The 22,630-nt window shown below is 45.9% G+C and overlaps 1 protein-coding gene across 1 annotated transcript in view; it reads right to left on the bottom strand.

Moving 5' to 3' along the window:
- Nucleotides 1–1,223: 1,223 nt before the first annotated feature.
- LOC119946747 (RING1 and YY1-binding protein-like) overlaps nucleotides 1,224–22,630 on the bottom strand; it is a 71,227-nt gene continuing 49,820 nt past the window's right edge. The window contains exon 5 of the mRNA XM_038768183.1: nucleotides 1,224–1,476. Coding sequence (XP_038624111.1) covers nucleotides 1,224–1,476 — 253 coding nt within the window. The remainder of the gene's footprint in view (nucleotides 1,477–22,630) is intronic.

Below are 22,630 nucleotides of genomic sequence, written 5' to 3'. Positions count from 1 at the left end.
GGAATTTAGTCTAGAGGGGGAGACAGACATGAGTATAGAATTTGGATATGGTCCATTAGTGCTGTGGAGCAGAGAATGTGTGAATATCAGTGCTAAAAGGGTACAAACCAAGTGCAAAGATGATACATAAGGGAGAGGGAGTGTGGGAAATGAGGGTTTAGGTAGGACAGGCCACTTGGGGGAGATGTAATGTTAATAAGACTTTGAAGTTAGGGAGAATTATGGACTGTCATATGTGAAGGAGGTGGGAGTTTCAGGTCAGAAGTAGGATATGGGCAAGAGCTAGGCTTTGAGATGCATGAGTACAGTGCCTGTCATATAGTAAGCACTTAACAAATATCACCTAAAAAAAAAAGAAGAGCTAGATGGACTGAATATGACAGTTGAACGAGAAAAATGAGTCTAGGGTAAAGCTGAGGTTATACATATAATCAGGTGTGTATGTGAGTTACAGGGGTTACTTTTGGGACAATTAATGTGTATTTTCTGGACTCATCGAGTTCTGGGTCACCTATGAGTGGTAATGAAATAGCTCCTGAATTTGGTCTGGGTGGGAGTAAGAAGCATTTGTGTGGGTTTAATGTACACAGACAATCCAGAACCTTTATACAGGTATGAAAATCAAATTCCCAAGTAGTTTGGAACATGTATTATGTAAAACTGATTCAGTTTGTTGCATGTAAATTTAGTTTCAATTTAGTGTCATTGTTTGCTCTGCCCAGATAAACTGACCTAATTTTGTTTCTGTTTCTTAGAGATCCAGATACCAAACTTGTCATATATTAGTCTTAAATAAAGAAAAGTTTTATAACATTTATATATTTAGTCCTACCAAAACTGATATTTCAAGGGTAACTAGAAAAAATAAATGAAAACTACGCTGAATAAAGGATGGAATTTTTGAATTCAATAAATTAGATCATCCAACCCCACTCCCCGCAAAAATCTTTACACTGAAATTGAGACACAGATTTTATAAAAAGGATTTAGAAGAAATTCCATTGTAAATGGATGTTATAAAAATAATAAATAATGGAATACATAAGTCTCTAAATATTAATAACTGGAGTACAAAATTTCTTAAGCGTCCAAATGTCCAATTCAATTAGTAAGAGGTGGTGATGTTCAAAGATGAATTTCCAGGGAGTGCAAGTATCATGGGCAGTTGAAGAATGTGAATGTCATGCCCTGATTTTTAGATTTCATAACTTCATATGAAATTTTCAGAAAGTGTCATCATTTACTGCTGATTCAACACCCTTTGGGGTTGAGGTACAGAATGAACTCTTGTCTGTGTTCTCTGATCCGTAGCTGTTCTGATTATGGTGTTCTGATCCAGCCCTGGAGGTTACAGTAGATGATGACGTAGACGATGAGCAAATCTTTTCTTTATAGTCAGTGATAATAACGGTGACATTCCCCACTGTGACTGCTAATTGTTGTGCACTACTTCTATCCACATTTTTCAGCCTAGGTCTGAAAGGGAATGGAAGAGAGAAAAATCTGTTATAATTAAAATTAAAGAGGTTGTGATGGTTTTGATATTGATGCTTAAGAAATGTTAAAATAATTCACTGCAGCATCTTGAAAAAATTCATACAAAAAAGGATTGGATTTTTTTCAACCTTTTTCTTTCAGATTTCTATTTAACATATGTTCGTGTTAATATATGTGATTTTCATAATAAATGATATATCATTTTTTGGCTTTCAAATACACCCAGATTGTTCTTCTAAAAATATCTCAATTGTAGCAGATATAAAGAATCTGGAGAGATACAGAAAAATAAGCTGGGAAAAAACAAAAATCAAATTCAACTCTTTGCATTAAACAAATTCTTTCACACCAAGCATTTAGTGGCAAAATTAGAGGGTCTTTTCCCAGAAAGTTGGGATACAAATATATGAAATATCATCTGAATTATTTTATTCTCAAAGTGAAATGGAATTATGACTTTGAAACTGAATGTAGTTTTTAAAAACTGTAAAATGCACTACTCTCTTTTCTATCAGCAGAGTCTCCATATTGCTGATAGATTTAATAGCTCTGAACCTTTCACAGCTCTTTTGAGATTAATTTGAGAAAATTACTACTTCATTTTTCTCTCTAGCAGATGTCAGCTTCCCTCAACCCAGGTGCAGATAAAGTGGTCACAATAATGGTCACAAGTGAGCCATTTCTGTCTTAGTACTTGTGTTTTTTTTTAACATTTGACACTTTGAACCACTCCCAGTCTCCTGGAAACTTCATCTAACCTTGTTTAATTGACACTGTCCTCTCCTAGCTCCCCTCCAAGTTCTCCTAGTTCCCATCCAGTCTTTCTGACCTCTCCTTCTCAATCTCTTTCACAGACAGGAGTCTGTGCCCCTAATTTATGGAGGTGCCTCAAGGCTCAATTCTGGGTGCCAGTCTATTCTCCATCTACACCCACTCCCTTGGAGAACTCATTTTCTTATATGGCTTCACCTTCCATTTCTACATTGGTGACTCCTAAATCTACATCACCAGTCCTGACCTCACATTTCTTCTTGCTTTCAGAACAGCTCTACTTGGATGTCCTACCAACATGGCAAACAAAATAGAATTTCTCTTCTTCCTTATCCAAATCTTATCCTTCCAAGACTCTTCTATAACTGCGGACAATACCACCATCCTCCTTGTTTCACAACATGCTCCTGGTCTAATAAGCCCATAACCTTGGTATTATCCTCAGGACTCATCTCTCTTAGTCATTCCACATATTCAAGCTATCACCAAATTCTGTCCATTCTACCTTCACAATACCTCTAGAATCTAATACTTCCTCTCTATCCAAACTGCTAATATGCTGATCATATCATGTATTGATTAATGCATTAGGCTCTCATTAGCCTACCTGGTTCTTGCTTCTTCCCATTCTAAACAATCAATTATTATCATTATTTGTTAAGCCCTTACTATGTTCCTGTAGACCGTGACCTCGCTGTGGCTAGAGAATGTGTCTGTTTGTTGTTATATCATAATAATAATAACAGAATTTGTTAAGTGCTTACTATATGCAAAGCACTGTTCTAAGCCCTTGGGAGATACAGGGTAATCAGGTTGTCTCACATGGGGCTCACAGTCTTAATCCCCATTTTAGAGATGAGGTAACTAAGGCTCAGAGAAGTTAAGTGACTTGCCCAAAATCACAGTGGAGCCGGGATTAGAACCTATGACCTCTGACTCCCAAGCCTGGGATCTTTCCACTGAGCCATGCTGCTTCTCCCAAACTCTTACTACAGTGCTTTGCACACAGTAAGCTCTCAATAAATATGACTGAATGAATGAATGCCATGCACTGTACTACATGCTGAGGTGGATACAGGGAAATCGGTTGGACACAGACCCTATTCCATGAGGGGCTCACAGGCTCAATCCCCATTTAACATATGAAATAACAAAGGCATAGAAATGTGAAGTGGCTTGCTCAAGGTCACACAGCAGACAAGAAGCAGAGCTGGAATTAGAACCCATGACCTTCTGACTCCCAGGCCCATGCTCTATCCACTATGCCATGCTGCTTCTCTTAAAGCTCTGAGTGCTTGCTATATGCAGAGCACTGTACTGAGTACTTGAGAGAGTATAATACAACAAAATTAGCAGATAAGTTTTCTGCCCATAATGATCTTACAGTCCAAAGGGGAAGATAGATCTAAAGGGGGAGATAAACGTTAACATGAATAAACATTAATAATAATTGTGATATTTGTTACGTGTTTACTATGTGCCAAGCCCTGTTCTAAGTGCTGAGGTAGATACGAGTTAATCAGATGGACACAGTCCCTGCCCCACGTGGGGCTTACACTCTTACCCCCATTTTACAGATGAGGTAACTGAGGCACAGAGAAGTTAAGTGACTTGCTTAAGGTTACGGAGCAGACATATGGCAGAGTCAGGATTTGAACCCTTCTAGACTGTGAGCCCGTGGTTGGGTAGGGACAGTCTCTATATGTTGCCGACTTGTACTTTCCAAGTGCTTAGTACAGTGCTCTGCACACAGTAAGCACTCAATAAATATGACTGAATGAATGAATGAACCCGGGTCTTCTGACTCCCAGGCTTGTGCTCTATCCAATAAGCCATACTGCTTCCTAAATAAGTAATTTACACTATGTATAATTTAAAGATAGGTGTTATTATTATTATTATTCATATTTGAATGCTTATTGTGTGCAAAGCACTGTACTAAGTGCTTGGGAACAGAACAATATAACATCGAATACATTCCCTGAAGTCTAGAGGGATAATTAATAAATAAATTTATTTATTTATTTTACTTGTACATTTCTATCCTATTTATTTTATTTTGTTGGTATGTTTGGTTTTGTTCTCTGTCTCCCCCTTTTAGACTGTGAGCCCACTGTTGGGTAGGGACTGTCTCTATGTGTTGCCAATTTGTACTTCCCAAGCACTTAGTACTGTGCTCTGTACATAGTAAGCACTCAATAAATACGATTGATTGATTGATTGATTGATTGATTAGAGGGGAGACATACATTATTATAAATGAATGAATGAATAAATAAATAAATAAACAAACAAACAAAGTACAGATATAAATACATGTGCCTTGGGGAAGGGAGAGATGATGAATGAAGGTGCAAGTATGAGTGGTGCAAAAGGGAGTGGGAGGAGAGGAGGGCTCAGTTGGGGAAGGCTTCCTGGAGATGTGCCTTCAATAAGGATTTGAAGTAGGGGAGAGCAATTATCTGTCTGCTGTAAGGAGGGAGGGCATTCCAGGCCAGAGGTAGGATGGGGGCGAGAGCTCAGCCGTAAGATAGACAAGATTGAGGTACAGTGAGAAGTTCAGCACCAGAGGAGTGAAATGTGCAGGCAGGGTTGCAGGAGGAGAGCAGTGAGGTGAGGTGGGGGTGGGGGCAAGGTGGTTAAGTGCTTTAAAGCCAAAGGTGAGGAGTATTTGCTTGATGCAGAGATGGATGGGTAACCACTGGAGTTTCTTGAGGTATGAGGAAACATGGCCTCAATATTTTTGAAGAAAAATGATTCAGGGAGCAGAATGGAGTATGGATTGGAGAGGGGAGAGATAGGAGGCTGGGGGGTCAGCAAGGAGGCAGATACAATAATCAAGGTGGGATAAGTGCCTGCATTTAATGTGTAGCAGGAAGAGGTGGATTTTGGATGTTTTGAAGGTGGAACAGACATGATTTAGTGACGTCTTGAATATATCGGTTGAACGAGAGAGGAGTCAGGGATAATATCAAGGTTATGGGCTTGTGAGACAGAAGGATGGTGGTGCCGTCAACATTTAAGGGAAAGAGAGTGGGAGGACAGGGTTTGGGTGGGAAGATAAGAAGTTCAGTTTTGGCCATATTTAGTTTGAGGTGACATGAGGACACTCAAGTAGAAATGTCTTAAAGGCAAGGGGAAATGCAAGACTGCCGAGAGGGAGAGAGATAAGGGCTGGAGATGTAGAATTGGGTGTCATCAACATAGAGGTGATAGTTGAAGCCATGTGAGTGAATGAGTTTTCCAAGGGAGTGTGTGTAGCTGGAGAAAAGAAGGAAATCCAGAACTGAACCTTGAGGGACACTCACAGTTAGGGGATGGGAGAGAGAGGAGGAGGCTGCAAAAGAGAATGAGAATGAGTGGCTAGAGAGCTAGGAGGAGAGCCATGAAAGAACAGTGTCAGTGAAGCTGAGATTGGATAAAGTTTCCAAGAGAAGGGAGTGGTTGACAGTGTCAAAGGCAGCTGAGAGGTTGAGGAGATTAGGATGGAGTAGAGACTGTTGGATTTGGTGACCTTTGAGAGGGCTTCTGTGGAGTGAGGGGGAAGGAAGCCAGATTGGAGGGGGGCAAAGAATTGAATTGGAGGAGAGGCACTTGAGCGGGAGCAGACAGATCTCTCAAGGATTTTGGAGCAGAATGGTAGGAGGGAGATGGGGAAATATCTTGAGGGAGCCATGGGTTCAAGTAAGGATTTTTTAGGATAGAGGAGATATGGGCATGTCTAAAAATGGGCATGTCTAAAAACATTGGGGATGGACCCATTGGAGAGTGAACAGCTCAAGAGAGCAGTTAGGAAGGGAAGAAGGGAGGGGGCAAGTGTTTTGATGAGATGTGAAGGAATGGGGTCTGATGCACAGGTTATGGGGGTTGGATTTTCAGAAAAGGCAGGAGATTTCCTGTAGAGACAGTGCTGGGAAAAATGAGAGCTGAAGAACAAGCAGGAAAGACAAGGTCCTGGAGAGGGGCAGGTGAGATTTTCAGGACATCAGGCCTCATGATGTCAATTTTGTTGATTCATTCATTCAATCAATCATATTTATGGAGTGCTTACTGTGTTCAGAGCACTTTACTAAGCACTTGGGAAGATACAAATCGGCAACATATAGAGACAGTCCCTATCCAACAACAGGCTCGCAATCTAAAACATGACGGTTGATGAAGTAGGTGGTCAAGTCACTGGGGGCAAGGAATGGAGGAAGCAGGGGGATAGGGAGTCTGAGGAGGGAGTTAAATATCTGGATCACCTGGCAAGGGCACTGGGCATTGGAATCAACATGGATGGAGAAATAGTTTTGGTGGGCAGAGAAGAGGGCAGAGTTAAGCAGCATGGCTCAGTGGAAAGAACCTGGGCTTTGTAGTCAGAGGTCATGAGTTCAACTCCTGGCTCCACTACTTGTCAGCTCTGTGACTTTGGGCAAGTCACTTCACTTCTCTGGGCCTCAGTTACCTATCTGTAAAACGGGGATGAAGACTGTGAGGCCCCCGTGGGACAACATGATCACCTTGTAACCTCCCTAGAACTTAGAACAGTGCTTTCCACATAGTAAATGCTTAATAAATGCTATCATTACTGTTATTATTATTATTATTATTATTATTATTATTATTATTATTATTATTATTAGGGCATGCAAAGGGATGGCCTAATAGCAAAAGCGTGGGCTGGGGAGTTCTGATCCCAGCTCCACCACTTGTCTTGCTGTGTGACCTTGGCCTAGTCACTTCACTTCTCTATGCATCAGTTACCTCATCTGTAAAATGGGGATTAAGACTGTGAGCCCCATGTGGGACAACCTGACTTTCGTGTACCTATACCAGCACTTAGAACAGTGCTTGGCACATAGTAAGCACTTAACAAATACCATTATCATTATTATTATTATTATTATTATTACAAACTTGTAATAGGCAAAATCACCTGATATTACTGTTATTATAAACTTGTAATGGCCTGATATCTAGATTTCTGCCAGCAATGCTCTGAGTCTCATGCAAAGGAGTGAAGGAAGAGGACTGTGCAGCGTGATCCAGGGCTGAGGGCTAGTAGTATGAGATCGATGAAGGGATAAGGGAGTGAATGAGTTGAATTCAGTGGAGAGGGTAGTGTTGAGAGTATCAGTTTGGTCGTTGAGGGAAGGTACTTTGGGTATGGAGATTAAATGGGGCATAATGATTTGAGAAAATTGGATAGGGACAAAAGATTAGAGGTCTCGGTAGGGGAAAAGTACAAATTGATGGGAAGGAGGTGTTTGGGAGAGAAGACAAGTGAGGAGGTGGTTGTCAGATAAAGGGATTTTAGAATTGGTGAGGGTAGAGATTGTGTAGTGCCTAGAGATGATAAAATCTAGCGTATATCCAAGGTGGTGAGTGGGTGAGGTGGGATGGAGAAGGAGGTCAGTGGAGTTGAGGAGTGATTGAAGGTGGGCAGTGGAAAGGTCACCAGGAACAGCTACGTGGATATTGAAGTCTCCCAGGATCAGTATAGGCAAGGAGAAAGAGAAGAAATGTGAGAAAGGGATCAAAATGGTTAAAAAAGCTGGGACCATTCACTCATTGTCATATTTATTGAGCACTTACTGTGAGCAGATCACTGTATTAAGCGCTTGGAAAGTAAAATTCGGCAACAAATAGAGACAATCCCTAACCAACAACGGGCTCACAGTCTACATGCGGGGAGACAGGCAACAAAACAAAACAAGTAGCCCAGGCATCAACAGCATCAATATAAACAGAATTGTAGATATATACACATCATTAATACAATAAATAAGATAATAAATATGTCATATATACACAGGTGTTGTGGAGTGGGGAGGAGGGTAGAGCAGAGGAAGGGAGTTGGGGCGATGAGGAGGGAAGGAGGAGCAGAAGAAAATGGGGGTTCAGTCTGGGAAAGCCTCCTGAAGGAGATGAGCTTTCAGGAAGGCTTTGAAGAGAGGGAGAGTGCTGGTTATGTGTGACCATATGTACCTAAGTGTTGAGGTTTGGAGATAGGGTGAATATCAACTGTCCAAAGGGTTGCAGATCCAAGTGCATAGATGATGTACAAAGGAGAGAGAGCTGTGGGGAAAAGAGTTTAATCTGGGAAGGCGTCTTGGAGGAGAGGTGACCTTAATAATGTTATACAGTTGGAGAGGGTAATGGTCTCATGCATAACGAGGGGAAGAAAGTTCCAGGAAAGGGAGAGGAGGTGGAGGTGAGATAGAAGAGACTGAGGCACAGTAAGTAAGCTGGTGCTAGAGAAACAAATTGTGCAGGCAGGGCTGTTGAAGATTAGTGAGGTGAGGTAGAATGGGGAGAGATGATTGTGTGCTTTAAAGCCAATGGTGAATTTTTGTTTGATGCAGAAGTGCTTGGGCAGCCACTGAAGGTTCTTGAGGATTGGGGAGACATGGACCTAATATTTTCATTGATAAATGATCCATGCAGCAGAGTGAGGTATGGATTGGAGTAGTGAGAGAAAGGAGGCCAGGAGTTCATCAAGGAGGCAGATCTAATACTCATGAGGGGCTACGGTAAGACTTGGAGCAGCATGTTTGATGGAGTTGGAGTTGGATGTCTCCATCCAACAGTTTGGATGGAGACAGAAACACAGATTTTAGCAATATTGTGAAGGTACAGCTGCAGGATTTAGTGACATTGAATATGTAGGTGGAATGAGAATGAGCTTAGAGGACAACATCAAGGTAACGGTGAGATAGTGAGGACTGTGGTCTTTTCACAGTCATGGGAAAGACAGTGGGAGGACAGGGTTTGGGAAGATACAGAGTTCAGTTTTGGACATATTTGAATATGAAATGTTGGCAGGATATACAGGTTGATACACCCTGGAGGCAGCCAGAAATGTAAGATGGAAAGAAAGGTGGGAGGTCAGGGCTGGAGAAGAAGGTACATCTCCAAGAAGCCTTCCCTGACTAAGCCCTCGTATCCTCTTTCATTCAATCATTCAATCACATTTATTGGTTCCTTCCCCTATGCCTTTAAACATGCCCAAGTCCCCCCATCCGAAAAAAACCCTCTCTTGACCCTACCTCCCCTTCTGGTTATCACCCTATCTCCCTCCTACCCTTCCTTTCCAAACTCCTAGAACGAGTTGTCTACACCAGCTGCCTCGAATTCCTCAACACCAACTCTCTTCTTGACCCCCTCCAATCTGGCTTCCATTCCCTGCACTCCACTGAAACTGCCCTCTCAAAGGTGAACAATGACCTCCTTCTTGCCAAATCCAATGGCTCCTACTCTATCCTAATCCTCCTCGACCTCTCAGCTGCCTTCAACACTATGGACCACCCCCTTCTCCTCAACACGCTATCCAACCTTGGCTTCACAGACTCTATCCTCTCCTGGTCCTCCTCTTATCTCTCCAGCCGTTTATTCTCAGTCTCCTTTGTGGGCTCCTCCTCCCCCTCCCATCCTCTTACTGTAGGGGTTCCTCAAGTGTTAGTTCTTGGTCCCCTTCCATTCTCTATCTACACTCACTCCCTTGGTGAACTCATTTGCTCCCAAGGCTTCAACTATCATCTCTACACTGCAGATCCTCTCCAATCTCCCATTCTCGTGTCTCTCCCCACTTCAATCCATACTTTACGACGCTGCCCAGATTGTCTTTGTCCAGAAACACTCTGGGCATGTTACTCCCCTCCTCAAAAATCTCCAGTGGCTACCAATCAATATGCGCATCAGGCAGAAACTCCTCACCCTCGGCTTCAAGGCTCTCCATCACCTTGCCCCCTCCTACCTCACCTCCCTTCTCTCCTTCTACAGCCCAGCCCGCACCCTCTGCTCCTCTGCCGCTAATCTCTTCACCGTGCCTCATTCTCGCCTGTCCCACCATCGACCCCCGGCCCACGTCATCCCCCGGGCCTGGAATGCCCTCCCTCTGCCCATCTGCCAAGCTAGCTCTCTTCCTCCCTTCAAGGCCCTCCTGAGAGCTCACCTCCTCCAGGAGGCCTTCCCACACTGAGCCCCCTCTTTCCTCTCCCTGTTGTCCCCCCTCTATCCCCCCGTCTTACCTCCTTCCCTTCCCCACAGCACCTGTATATATGTATATATGTTTGTACATATTTACTACTCTATTTATTTATTTATTTTACTTGTATATATCTATTCTATTTATTTTATTTTGTTAATATGTTTGGTTTTGTTCTCTGTCTCCCCCTTCTGGACTGTGAGCCCACTGTTGGGTAGGGACCATCTCTATATGTTGCCAACTATACTTCTCAAGCGCTTAGTACAGTGCTCTGCACACAGTAAGTGCTCAATAAATACAATTGATTGATTGATTGATTGATTGACTGATTGACACCCAAATCTACATCCCTGTCCATGCTCTCTCTCCCTCCCTCCAGGCTCGTGTCTCCTCCTGCCTTCAGGACATCTACATCTGGATGTCTGCCCACCATCTAAAACTCAATATGTACAGACTGAACTCCTTATCTTCCCTCCCAAACCTTGCCCTCTTCCTGACTTTTCCATCACTGAAGACAGCACTACCATCCTTCCCATCTCACAAGCCCGCAACCTTGGTGGCATCCTTCGACTCTGCTCTAATCAACAATCAATCAATTGTATTTATTGAGCACTTACTGTGTGCAGAGCACTGTAATAAGCGCTTGGGAAGTACAAGTTGGCAACATATGGAGACAATCCCTACCCAACAGTGGGCTCACAGTCTAGAAGTGGGAGACAGAGAACAAAACCAAACATATTCACTCCACATATTCAATCTGTCACCAAAACCTGCCTGTCTCACCTCCACATTGCCAAGATCCATGCTTTCCTCTCCATCCAAACCGCTACCTTGCTGGTTCAATCTCATCCTATCCCAACTAGATTACTGCATCAGCCTCCCTTCTGATTGCCCATCCTCCTGTCTCTCCCCACTTTAGTCTATACTTCACTCTGCTGCCCGGATCATCTTTGTGCAGAAACGCTCTGGGCATGTTACTCCCCTCCTCAAAAATCTCCAGTGGCTGCCTGTCAACTTAGGCATCAAGCAAAAACTCCTCACTCTTGGCTTCAAGGCTCTCCATCACCTCGCCCCCTCTTACCTCTCCTCTCTTCTCTCCTTCTACAGCACAGCCTGCCCCCTCCACTCCTCTGCTGCTAACCTTCTCACTGAGCCTTGTTCTTGCCTGTCCCGCCATTGACCCCCAGCCTACCTCCATCCCCTGGCATGGAATGCCCTCCCTCCACATATCCACCCAGCTAGTTCTCTTCCTCCCTTCAAAGCCCTACTGAGAGCTCACCTCCTCCAGGAGGCCTTCCCAGATTGAGCCCCCCTTTTCCTCTCCTCCTCCCCATCCCCTCTGCCCTATCTCCTTCCCCTCCCCACAGCACTTGTATATATATTTGTACAGATTTACTACTCTATTTATTTTACCTGTACATATTTACTATTCTATTTATTTTGTTAATGACAGGCAAAAACTCCTCACCCTTGGCTTCAAGGCTCTCCATCACCTCGCCCCTCCTACCTCACCTCCCTTCTCTCCTTCTACAGCCCAGCCTGCACCCTCCACTCCTCTGCCGCTGATCTCCTCACCGTGCCTCGTTCTCACCTGTCCTGCCGTCAACCCCCAGCCCACATCATACCCCCTGGCCTGGAATGCCTTCCCTCTGCACATCTGCCAAGTTAGCTCTCTTCCTCCCTTCAAAGCCCTACTGAGAGCTCACCTCCCCCAGGAGGCCTTCCCAGACTGAGCCCCCTGCTTCCTCTCCCCTTCCTCCCCCTCCCCATCCCACCACCTTACCTTCTTCCCCTCCCCACAGCACCTGTATATATGCATATATGTTTGTATGTATTTATTATTCTGTTTATTTATTTATTTTATTTGTACGTATTTATTCTATTTATTTTATTTTGTTAATATGTTTTGTTTTGTTCTCTGTCTCCCTCTTTTAGACTGTGAGCCCACTGTTGGTTAGGGACTGTCTCTATATGTTGCCAACTTGTATTTCCCTGCTCTGCACACAGTAAGTGCTCAATTAATACGACTGAATGAATGAATGAATATAGCTTTAATTCTATTTGTTCTGACTACTTTGACACCTGTCTATGTGTTTTGTTTTGTTGTCTGTCTCCCCCTTCTAGACCGTGAGCCTGTTGTTGGGTAGGGGCCGTCTCTATAAGTTGCCAACTTGTACTGCCCAAGTGCTTAGTACAGTGCTCTGCACACAGTAAGTGCTCAATAAATACAACTGAATGAATGAATGAAAGAGAGACAATCCCTGTCCCCTACGGGCTTACAGTCAAGAGGTGGGGGAGACAGACATCAAAATAAGTAAATGGGCATCAATATAAATAAATAGAATTGTAAATGTATACACATCAAACAAGTAAATAGGCATGAATCTAATTCAACCCAGCCCACACACTTTGTTCCTCTAAAACTAACCTTCTCACTGTACCTCAGTCTCTTCTATTTCACCACTGACCCCTCGCTCACAGTCCACCTCTGGCCTGGAACACCCTCCCTCTTCTTATCAGACAGATAATTGCTCTCCTTCACTTCAAAACCTTATTGAAAGTGCATCTCCTCTAAGAAGCCTTCCTTGACTAAACTCTCCTCTCCTCTTCTCCCACATCCTTCTCTGCAGCTCTTACTCCTTCACTCATCCTCCCTCCGATCCCCACAGTAGATATGTATATAGCTACATATATACATAAACATATATACATATTCATTCATTCAATCAAATTTACTGAGTGCTTACTGTGTGCAGAGCACTGTACTAAGCACTTGGGAAGTACAAGTTGGCAATTTATAGAGACGGTCCATACCCAACAGCAGGCTCACAGTCTAGAAAGGGAAAACAGACAACAAAATGAAACATGTAGACAGGTGTCAAAATAGCCCAAAAAATAGAATTAAAGCTATATGCACATCATTAACAAAATAAATAGAATAGTAAATATGTACAAGTAAAATAAGTAGAGTAATAAATCTGTACAAATATATATACAAGTGCTGCGGGGAGGGGAAGGAGGTATGGCAGAGGGGATGGAGAGTAGGAGAGGAAAAGGGGGGCTCAGTCTGAGAAGGCTTCCTGGAGGAGGTGAGCTCTCAGTAGGGCTTTGAAGGGAGGAACAGAGCTAGTTTGGCGGATGTGTGGAGGGAGAGCATTCCAGGCCAGGGGAAGGAGGTGGGGCAGGGGTCGACAGCAGGACAGGCTAGAACGAGGCACAGTAGAAGGAGAGAAGGGAGGTGAGGTAGGAGGGGAGGAGTTTTTGCTTGATTCGTAGATTGACAGGCATCCACTGGGGATTTTTGAGGAGAGGAGTAACATGTCCAGAGCGTTTCTGTACAAATCTGTTATTTATTTATTTATTCATTCATTCAATCGTATTTATTGAGCATTTACTGTGTGCGCAGCACTGTGCCAAGTGCTTGGGAAGTACAAGTTGGCAACATATAGAAACGGTCCCTACCCAACAACGGGCTCACAGTCTAGAAGGGGGAGACAGACAACAAAACAAAACATATTAACAAAATAAAATAAATAGAATAGTAAATATGTACAAGTAAAATAAATAGAGAAATAAATCTGTTCAAACCTGCAGCATGACTTGCACTTGGGATGAAAATCAATCAATCAATCAATCAATCATATTTATTGAGCACTTACTGTGTGCAGAGCACTGTTCTAAGAGCTTGGGAAGTACAAGTTGGTAACATATAGAGACAGTCCCTACCCAACAGTGGGCTCACAGTCTAGAAGGGGCAGATAGAGAACAAAACCAAACATATTAACAAAATAAAATGAATAGAATAGATATGTACAAGTAAAATTAATAAATAAATACAGTAATAAATATGTACAAACATATATACATATATACAGGTGCTGTGGGGAAGGGAAGGAGGTAAGACGGGGGATGGAGAGGGAGATGGCGGGGAGAGGAAGGAGGGGGCTCAGTCTGGGAAGGCCTCCTGGAGGAGGTGAGCTCTCAGTAGGGCCTTGAAGGGACGAAGAGAGCTAGCTTGGCGAATGGGCAGAGGGAGGGCATTCCAGGCCAGGGGGATGATGTGGGCCGGGGGTCGATGGCAGGACAGGCGAGAACGAGGCACGGTGAGGAGATTAGCGGCAGAGAAGTGGAGGGTGCGGGCTGGGCTGTAGAAGGAGAGAAGGGAGGTGAGGTAGGAGGGGGCAAAGTGATGGAGAGCCTTGAAGCCCAGGGTGAGGAGTTTCTGCCTTATGCGCAGATTGATTGGTAGCCACTGGAGATTTTTGAGGAGGGGAGTAATATGCCCGGAGTGTTTCTGGACAAAGAAAATCCAGGCAGCAGCATGAAGTATGGATTGAAGTGGGGAGAGACACGAGGATGGGAGATCAGAGAGAAGGCTGATGCAGTAGTCCAGACGGGATAGGATGAGAGCTTGAACAAGCAGGGTAGCGGTTTGGATGGAGAGGAAAGGGCAGATTTGGCAATGTTGCAGAGCTGAGACCAGCAGGTTTTGGTGACGGCTTGGCTGTGGGGGTGAATGAGAGAGCGGAGTCTTGGATGACACCAAGGTTGCAGGCTTGTGAGACGGGAAGGATGATAGTGCCATCAACAGTGATGGGAAAGTCAGGGAGAGAGCAGGGTTTGGGAGCGAAGACAAGGAGTTCAGTCTCGGACATGTTGAGTTTTAGGTGGCAGGCAGACATCCAGATGGAGATGTCCTGAAGGCAGGAGGAGATGCGAACCTGGAGGGAGCGGGAGAGAACAGGGGCAGAGATGTAGATTTGGGTGTCATCAGTGTAGAGATGATAGTTGAAGCCGTGGGAGCAAATGAGGTCACCAAGGGAGTGAGTGTAGATCGAGAACAGAAGGGGACCAAGCACTGAACCTTGGGGAACCCCCACAGTAACGGGAAGGGAGGGGGAGGAGGAGCCTGCAAAAGAGACTAAGAAAGAACGACCGGAGAGATAAGAGGAGAACCAGGAGAGGACGGAGTCTGTGAAGCCAAGGTCAGATAGCGTGTTGAGGAGAAGGGGGTGGTCCACAGTGTCAAAGGCAGCTGAGAAGTCGAGGAGGATTAGGACAGAGTATGAGCCGTTGGATTTGGCAAGCAGGAGGTCACTGGTGACCTTTGAGAGGGCAGTTCCCATGGAATGTAGGGGACGGAAGCCAGACTGGAGGGGGTCGAGGACAGAGTTGTTGTTGAGGAATTCTAGGCAGCGCGTGTAGACAACTCGTTCAAGGAGTTTGGAAAGGAATGGTAGGAGGGATATGGGGTGATAACTAGAAGGTGAGGTGGGGTCAAGAGAGGGTTTTTTTAGGATGGGAGAGACATGGGCATGTTTGAAGGCAGAGGGGAAGGAACCAGTGGTGAGTGAGCGGTTGAAGATGGAAGTTAAGGAGGGGAGAAGGGATGGAGCGAGAGATTTCATGAGATGAGAGGGAATGGGGTCAGAAGCACAGGTGGCCGGAGTAGCACTTGAGTGGAGGGAGAAGAGCTCCTATGAGGGTACTGCTGGGAAGGATGGGAAAGTAGCAGAGAGTGTTGAGAGCCGGGGGGTTGGAGAAGGGGGGGAGTGACTTTGGGGAGGTCAGACCTGATGGATTTAATTTTGTTAATGAAGTAGAAGGCCAGATCACTGGGGGTGAGGGAAGGAGGAGGGGGAGGAACCGGGGGCCTGAGAAGGGAGTTGAATGTACAGAAGAGCTGATGAGGATGGAAAATGAAGAAAGCAATGCTGCCCCCCTCTACCCCACCCCCCAAAAAAGTGAACGATTCCAACATTCCTTGTAATGATAACTCACCTTAAATAACCTCTCAGGGTTCAGTAGTTTTCTTAAAAAAAAATGGTATTTGTTCAGTCGGTCAGTCAGTCATTTTATATTGAGCGTTTACTGTGTTTAGAGCACTGTTATCAGTGCTTTGGAGAGTGCCTTGCCCGAAGTCACACAGTTGACAACTGGCAGAGCCGGAATTTGAACCCATGACCTCTGATTTCAAAGCCCGTGCTCTTTTCCACTGAGCCACACTGCTTCTCTACTGAAAGAGGGAAGCAGCTTGGTCTAGGGGAATGAGCCCGGGCCTGGGAATCAGAGGACCTGGGTTCCAATCCTGGCTCTGCCACTTGTCTGCTGGGTGACCTTGGGCAATTCATTTCATTTCTCTGGGCCTCGGTTACCTCATCTGTAAAATGGGGATTAAGACTGTGAGCCCTATGTGGGACAGAGACTGTGTCCAACCTGATTAGCATTTATCTACCCTAGCACATAGTACAGTGCCTAGCACCTAATAAGCACTTAAATCAATCAATCAATCAATCAATCAATCGTATTTATTGAGCGCTTACTATGTGCAGAGCACTGTACTAAGCGCTTGGGAAGTACAAATTGGCATCACATAGAGACAGTCCCTACCCAACAGTGGGCTCACAGTCTAAAAGGGGGAGACAGAGAACAGAACCAAACATACCAACAAAATAAAATAAGTAGGATAGAAATGTACAAGTAAAATAAATAAATAAATAGATAAATAGAGTAATAAATATGTACAACCATATATACATATATACAGGTGCTGTGGGGAAGGGAAGGAGGTAAGACGGGGGGATGGAGAGGGGGACGAGGGGGAGAGGAAAGAAGGGGCTCAGTCTGGGAAGGCCTCCTGGAGGAGGTGAGCTCTCAGCAGGGCCTTGAAGGGAGGAAGAGAGCTAGCTTGGCGGATGGGCAGAGGGAGGGCATTCCAGGCCCGGGGGATGACGTGGGCCGGGGGTCGATGGCGGGACAGGCGAGAGCGAGGTACAGTGAGGAGATTAGTGGTGGAGGAGCGGAGGGTGCGGGCTGGGCAGTAGAAGGAGAGAAGGGAGGTGAGGTAGGAGGGGGCGAGGTGATGGAGAGCCTTGAAGCCCAGGGTGAGGAGTTTCTGCTTGATGCGCAGATTGATCGGTAGCCATTGGAGGTTTTTGAGGTTTTAAAACGTTCATTCATTCATTCAATCATATTTACTGAGCACTTACTGTGTGCAGAGCACTGTTCTAAGTGCTTGGGAAATACAAGTTGGCAACATATAGAAACGGTCCCTACCCAACAATAGGCTCACAGTCTAGAAGGGGGAGATAGGCAGCAAAACAAAACATGTGGACAAGTGTCAAGTTGTCAGAACAAATAGAATTTAAAAAAATCATATCTCCTCCTAATCTCTTATTTCCTCACTTTTCTCCCTCCTTCCTGCATTGCCAAAACACTTAAATCTGTACCCCCTAAGCACTTGGATACTCACCCCACCCTCACAGCATTTATAGTTACAATAATAATAATAATGGGATTTATTAAGCACTTACTATGTGTAAAGCACTGTTCTAAGCGCTGAAGAGGTTACAAGGTGATCAGGTTGTCCCATGTGGGGCTAATAGTCTTAATCCCCATTTTACAGATGAGGTAACTGAGGCCCAGAGAAGTTAAGTGACTTGCCCAAAATCACACAACTGACAAGTGGCAGAGCTGGGATTTGAACCCATGACCTTTGACTCCAAACCCGTGCTCTTTTCACTGAGCCACGCTGCTTCCCTTACATCTCAGCGCTTACAACAGTGCTTAGCACATAGTAAGCGCTTAATAAATGTCATTATTATTATTATTATCTCAGTCATTCATTCAATCACATTTCTTGAGTGTTTGCTGTGCAAAGCACTGTACAAAATGCTTGGGAAGTACAGTAAAACAATAAACAGATATATTCCCTGTCAACAATGGCTCTGCCACTTGTCTGCTGTGTAACCTTGGGCAAGTCACTTCACTTCTCTGGACCTCAGTTACCTCATCTGTAAAATGGGGATTGAGACTGTGAGCCCCTCGTGGGCCAGGGACTGTGTCCAACCCAAGATGCTGGTATCCACCCCAGGGCTTAGTACAGTGTTTGACACATAGTAAGAGCTTAATAAATACCATAATAATTATTATTATCATTATTATACTGTATTTTAATGTCGGTCTCCTTCACTAGACTGTACGCTCCTTGAAGGCAGGCATCAAGTCTACCAACTCTACTGCAGTGTCCAGCCCAAAACTCTCAATGGCATTAATTAAGCACTTTAAAAATAAAAATAGGATATCTTTTTGAGTGCTTGCTATGTGCTATGCACTGTACTAAGCACTATGGTAGACACAGGCTAATCAAGTTGGACACAGTTCATATCCCACCTGGGGCTCATAGTCTTCCCCATTTTACAGATGAGGGAACTGAGGTCCAGTGAAGTAAACTGACTTGTTCAAGGTCACACAGCAGACAAGTGCAGGAGCAGGGATTAGAACCCAGGTCCCCTGGACTCCCAGGCCCATGCTCTACCCACTAAGCCATGCTGCTTCTCTTCAGCATGAAGCAGCGTGGCTCTATCTATTTATTTGTTAATATTGGTGTCTGTCTGCCCCCCTGCCCTGGGAGTTTGTAGGCAGGAATGTGTCCATTTGTTGTTATATTTGTACTCTCCCAAACACTTAGCACTGTGAATGCACGTAGTAAGCCTTCAGTAATGCGATTGAAAGATGTAGATTTGGGGATCATCTGGATAGAGATGGTACTGAAGCCATGGGAGCGAATGACTTCTCCAAGGGAGTGAATGAGTTCTCCAAGGAGTGAGTGTAAAAGGAGACTAGAAGGGGACCAAGAACTGAGCCCTGAGGGCCCCTTACTGTTAGAGGAGGAGCCCGCAAGTGAGACTGAGAAGGAGTGGTCAAGTTCCTTCCAATCTAGCCACTGCTTTCTCCTGCACTCACACCAAGTCTGCACCGGTTTTCTCCAAAACACTGGTCTCTTCACTCTCAAGGACCCAAGGACAATTGAACCATCTCCTCAGGATATCACCAGATTTAGTTACTGCTGTTTTTTACCTTACTTATAAAGCTTAAACTTCACTGATCCCATCAAAATGCCTCAGCTCCAGCCAGCCCAGCCCAATCCTCAACACCACTACATTTACCCCTCCCTCTTCGCCTCCCTTCCCCACCCCTTGAGCAAACCCTATCCCTCCTCCCTGCCCCATCTCTGTAATCTTGTCACAGAGTCACCCCTCATCCCACTCCCCCTGTGCCGGCCCCCATCAACTCACTCCCTTACTCAACTCAACTCACTCTTCAACTCACTCACTCCCACCCTACCCTACCCCTACCCCTTGTACCATTTCCTCCCCCAGAACCTCCTCTACCCACCCTCAACCTCAACAAAAGTGTGGCCTGTGGAACTCCCATTCCACCATTGGAATATTCCCTTCATCCTTGACATGTTCCTGAACCACTCCTCTAATCCTCCTCTACTACTGCTCTCTGAAGAGGGGGCCTCCTCTTCTCCCATTCACCCAGACTCATTGGGAAAGGAGGAAGTGTTGGCTTCCTTCTCATGCCCTAGTGCCACTTTTTCACCATTCCACCTCCCCCACTCCTGTCTTTTTCTTTGAAGCCTAAATAATCCACCACTAACAACGACTCCAGATACTAGTACTGGTCATCAACTGCCTGCCTAGATCCCACCAACCATTTCTTCATGCATTTTAATCCCTTTCTCACATTCCTTCTCTCTTTGTCTCTGCCTACATTGATCTTTGGGGAGTTCAATATTCAGGCAGAACCACTGATGACCCTAATGCTGCCCTTCTTCTATCACTCTTCAACTCCACTGGCCTACTGCTCCACCACACCTCATCCACTCACCAACTTGGACACATATTCAACCTCATCCTCTCCAGCCACAACACAATCTCCACCCTCACCAACTCTGAAATCCCTCTATCTGACGACAACTCCTCAACTGCCTTCTTTCCCACACACCTCTTCCCTGCAAATCTGCGCTGTTCCCCCACAGAACAAAACCTCCCATCTTCTGACCCTATTGAATTTTCTCAACTCATCATGCCCCATTTAGCCTCCATACCTAAAGTACCTTTCCTTAATGACTAAACTGATGCTTTCAACACCACCCTCTCCACTGAACTCAACACACTCACTCCTCTATCCTTTAATCGATCTCATATCCTCTCCTCAGAGCGCCCCCATAGATGCCCGGGACTCCGTTCCCGAGAGGCCCACCTGCCATCACACTGCTTGGCCCCCGCTGCTCCCGGAAGGATCCCCTCCTCAGAGCGCCCCCATAGATGCCCTCTGCTTCCACCCTCCCCGCCCCTTAAGCGACCTTCCTTACAGTGCCCCCCATCCCCCCCCTTCCCGGTCCGGTCCTGACTGACTCTCTCCCCCGCCCCCCCCCCCCCCGGCTCCCCGGGAAAAAGGCCCTTATTAGCACCAAGTTACATTAACGACAACCTCATTCGCACCTACTCAGCCCTCCCATGCTAATTGGCTGTTCGCTCCTCTCCCCAGGTATCTCTGCTCCCTGACCCCCCCTTAACAGGCCCACCCTACTCCAGCACATAATAGTTTGTATCTGCTCTCTGTGACATCATTATCTGCCAATTTTATTATTGCCATAGCATATTAATTGTTTAACTACACCCTGTGATGCCATCACCTACTTATATCATTGCTACTGTTTTATTGCTTCTGCCTCTCAATTGTTAACCTCCTGCTGTACTGTACATCGCTCTGCTGACCTCACCATGAACTTTCAATTCCCTTGCTCCCAACTGCCATTCCCATTCCTCACCTTCCCCTTCCCCTCTCCCACCCAGCTTTTTCCCTCCCTCTCCCCCACCAAGACCACTCCCCCTCACCCCCTACCAAGGATTCCTCTGTACCAGCGCCAGTCCTCCACTCCTCCCTCCCGGCCCCCTCCCTCCCCTTCTCCCCACCCCCACCCCATCCCAGTTCTCCTTTCCCATCGCCACCCCTCGTCCCACTCTCCCCACCCAGGCCCCACCAAATCATCCCAATCCAACCCCTCCCCACCCCTCACACCCTTCCCCCTCCCCCCCTCCCTCGACAGCTGCTGCCAAGTATGGCCTCTGGAACCCCAGCTCCGTTTTAAGTAAGATCCCTTTCATCCTGGACCTATTCCTTTCCAGCTCTCTACTCCTCCTCGCCCTAACTGAAACATGGCTGTCTCCAGACGACATGGTCTCTTCTGCTGCTCTCTCCAGTGGAGGCTTCTTCTTCTCCCACTCCCCCAGACTCACCGGAAAAGGAGGAGGTGTTGGTTTCCTTCTCGCCCCCCAATGTCACTTTCGCAATATCCCTCCTCCCCCTTCCCTTTCCTTCCCTTGAAGCCCACATTATTCGCCTCTACCACCCCCTCCAGATTCTTGTAGCCGTCATTTACCACCCTCCCGGCCCCACTTCCAACTTCTTTAACCACTTTGACCCCTTCCTCACCTTCCTTCTCTCCTTCTCCATGCCCACTCTGATCCTCAGAGACTTCAACATCTACATGGATATACCTGATGACTTCTCTGCCGCCCACCTTCTATCTCTCCTCGACGCTGCCAAACTCTTCCTCCACCCCACCTCACCCACTCACCAACTTGGTCATACCCTCGACCTCATCATCTCCTATCGCTGCACTGTGTCCACCCTCACAAACTCTGAAATCTCTCTCTCTGATCATAATCTTCTCACCTGCCTCCTCACTCACACTCCTTTCCCCTGTAAATCCATATTACTCCCTCACAGAGATCTCCGCTCTCTTGACCCCATCCATCATTCTGAGCACCTCACACCCCACCTCGCCTCCCTCTCTTCTCTACCCAGTCTTGATGATCAGATTACTGCTCTCAACTCTACCCTTTCTACTCAGCTAGACTCACTAGCTCCCCTTTCCCTTCGCCGCTCTCATACCACTAACCCACAGCCCTGGATCACTGCCACTGTCTGCCTCCTTCTCTCTTATGCTCGAGCTGCCGAACGCTGCTGGCAAAAGTCTAAACACCATGCCAACCTTGTTCACTTCAAGTTTATCTGTTCCTGCCTTAACTCAGCCCCCTCGTCTGCCAGACCCATGCCCATCACCACCGCCAGCTCTTTCATACATTCAACTCCTTTCTCAGGCCCCCGGTTCCTCCCCCTCCTCCTTCCCTCACCCCCAACGATCTAGCCTCCTACTTCATTAACAAAATTAAATCCATCAGTTCCGACCTCCCCAAAGTCACTTCCCCCCTTCTCCAACCCCCCGGCTCTCAACACTCTCTGCTACTCTCCCATCCTTCCCAGCAGTATCCTCAGAGGAGCTCTCATCCCTCCTCTCAAGTGCTACTCCGGCCACCTGTGCTTCTGATCCCATTCCCTCTCATCTCATGAAATCTCTCGCTCCATCCCTTCTCCCCTCCTTAACTTCCATCTTCAACCGCTCATTCTCCACTGGTTCCTTCCCCTCTGCCTTCAAACATGCCCATGTCTCTCCCATCCTAAAAAAACCCTCTCTTGACCCCACCCCACCTTCTAGTTATCGCCCCATATCCCACCTACCATACCTTTCCAAACTCC

The sequence above is a fragment of the Tachyglossus aculeatus genome, chromosome Y3 (assembly GCF_015852505.1).
Source record: "Tachyglossus aculeatus isolate mTacAcu1 chromosome Y3, mTacAcu1.pri, whole genome shotgun sequence".
In the NCBI taxonomy this organism is placed as follows: domain Eukaryota; kingdom Metazoa; phylum Chordata; class Mammalia; order Monotremata; family Tachyglossidae; genus Tachyglossus; species Tachyglossus aculeatus.
Note: the sequence above shows the minus strand (reverse complement) of the source record. Positions and strands in the feature narration are given on the sequence as shown.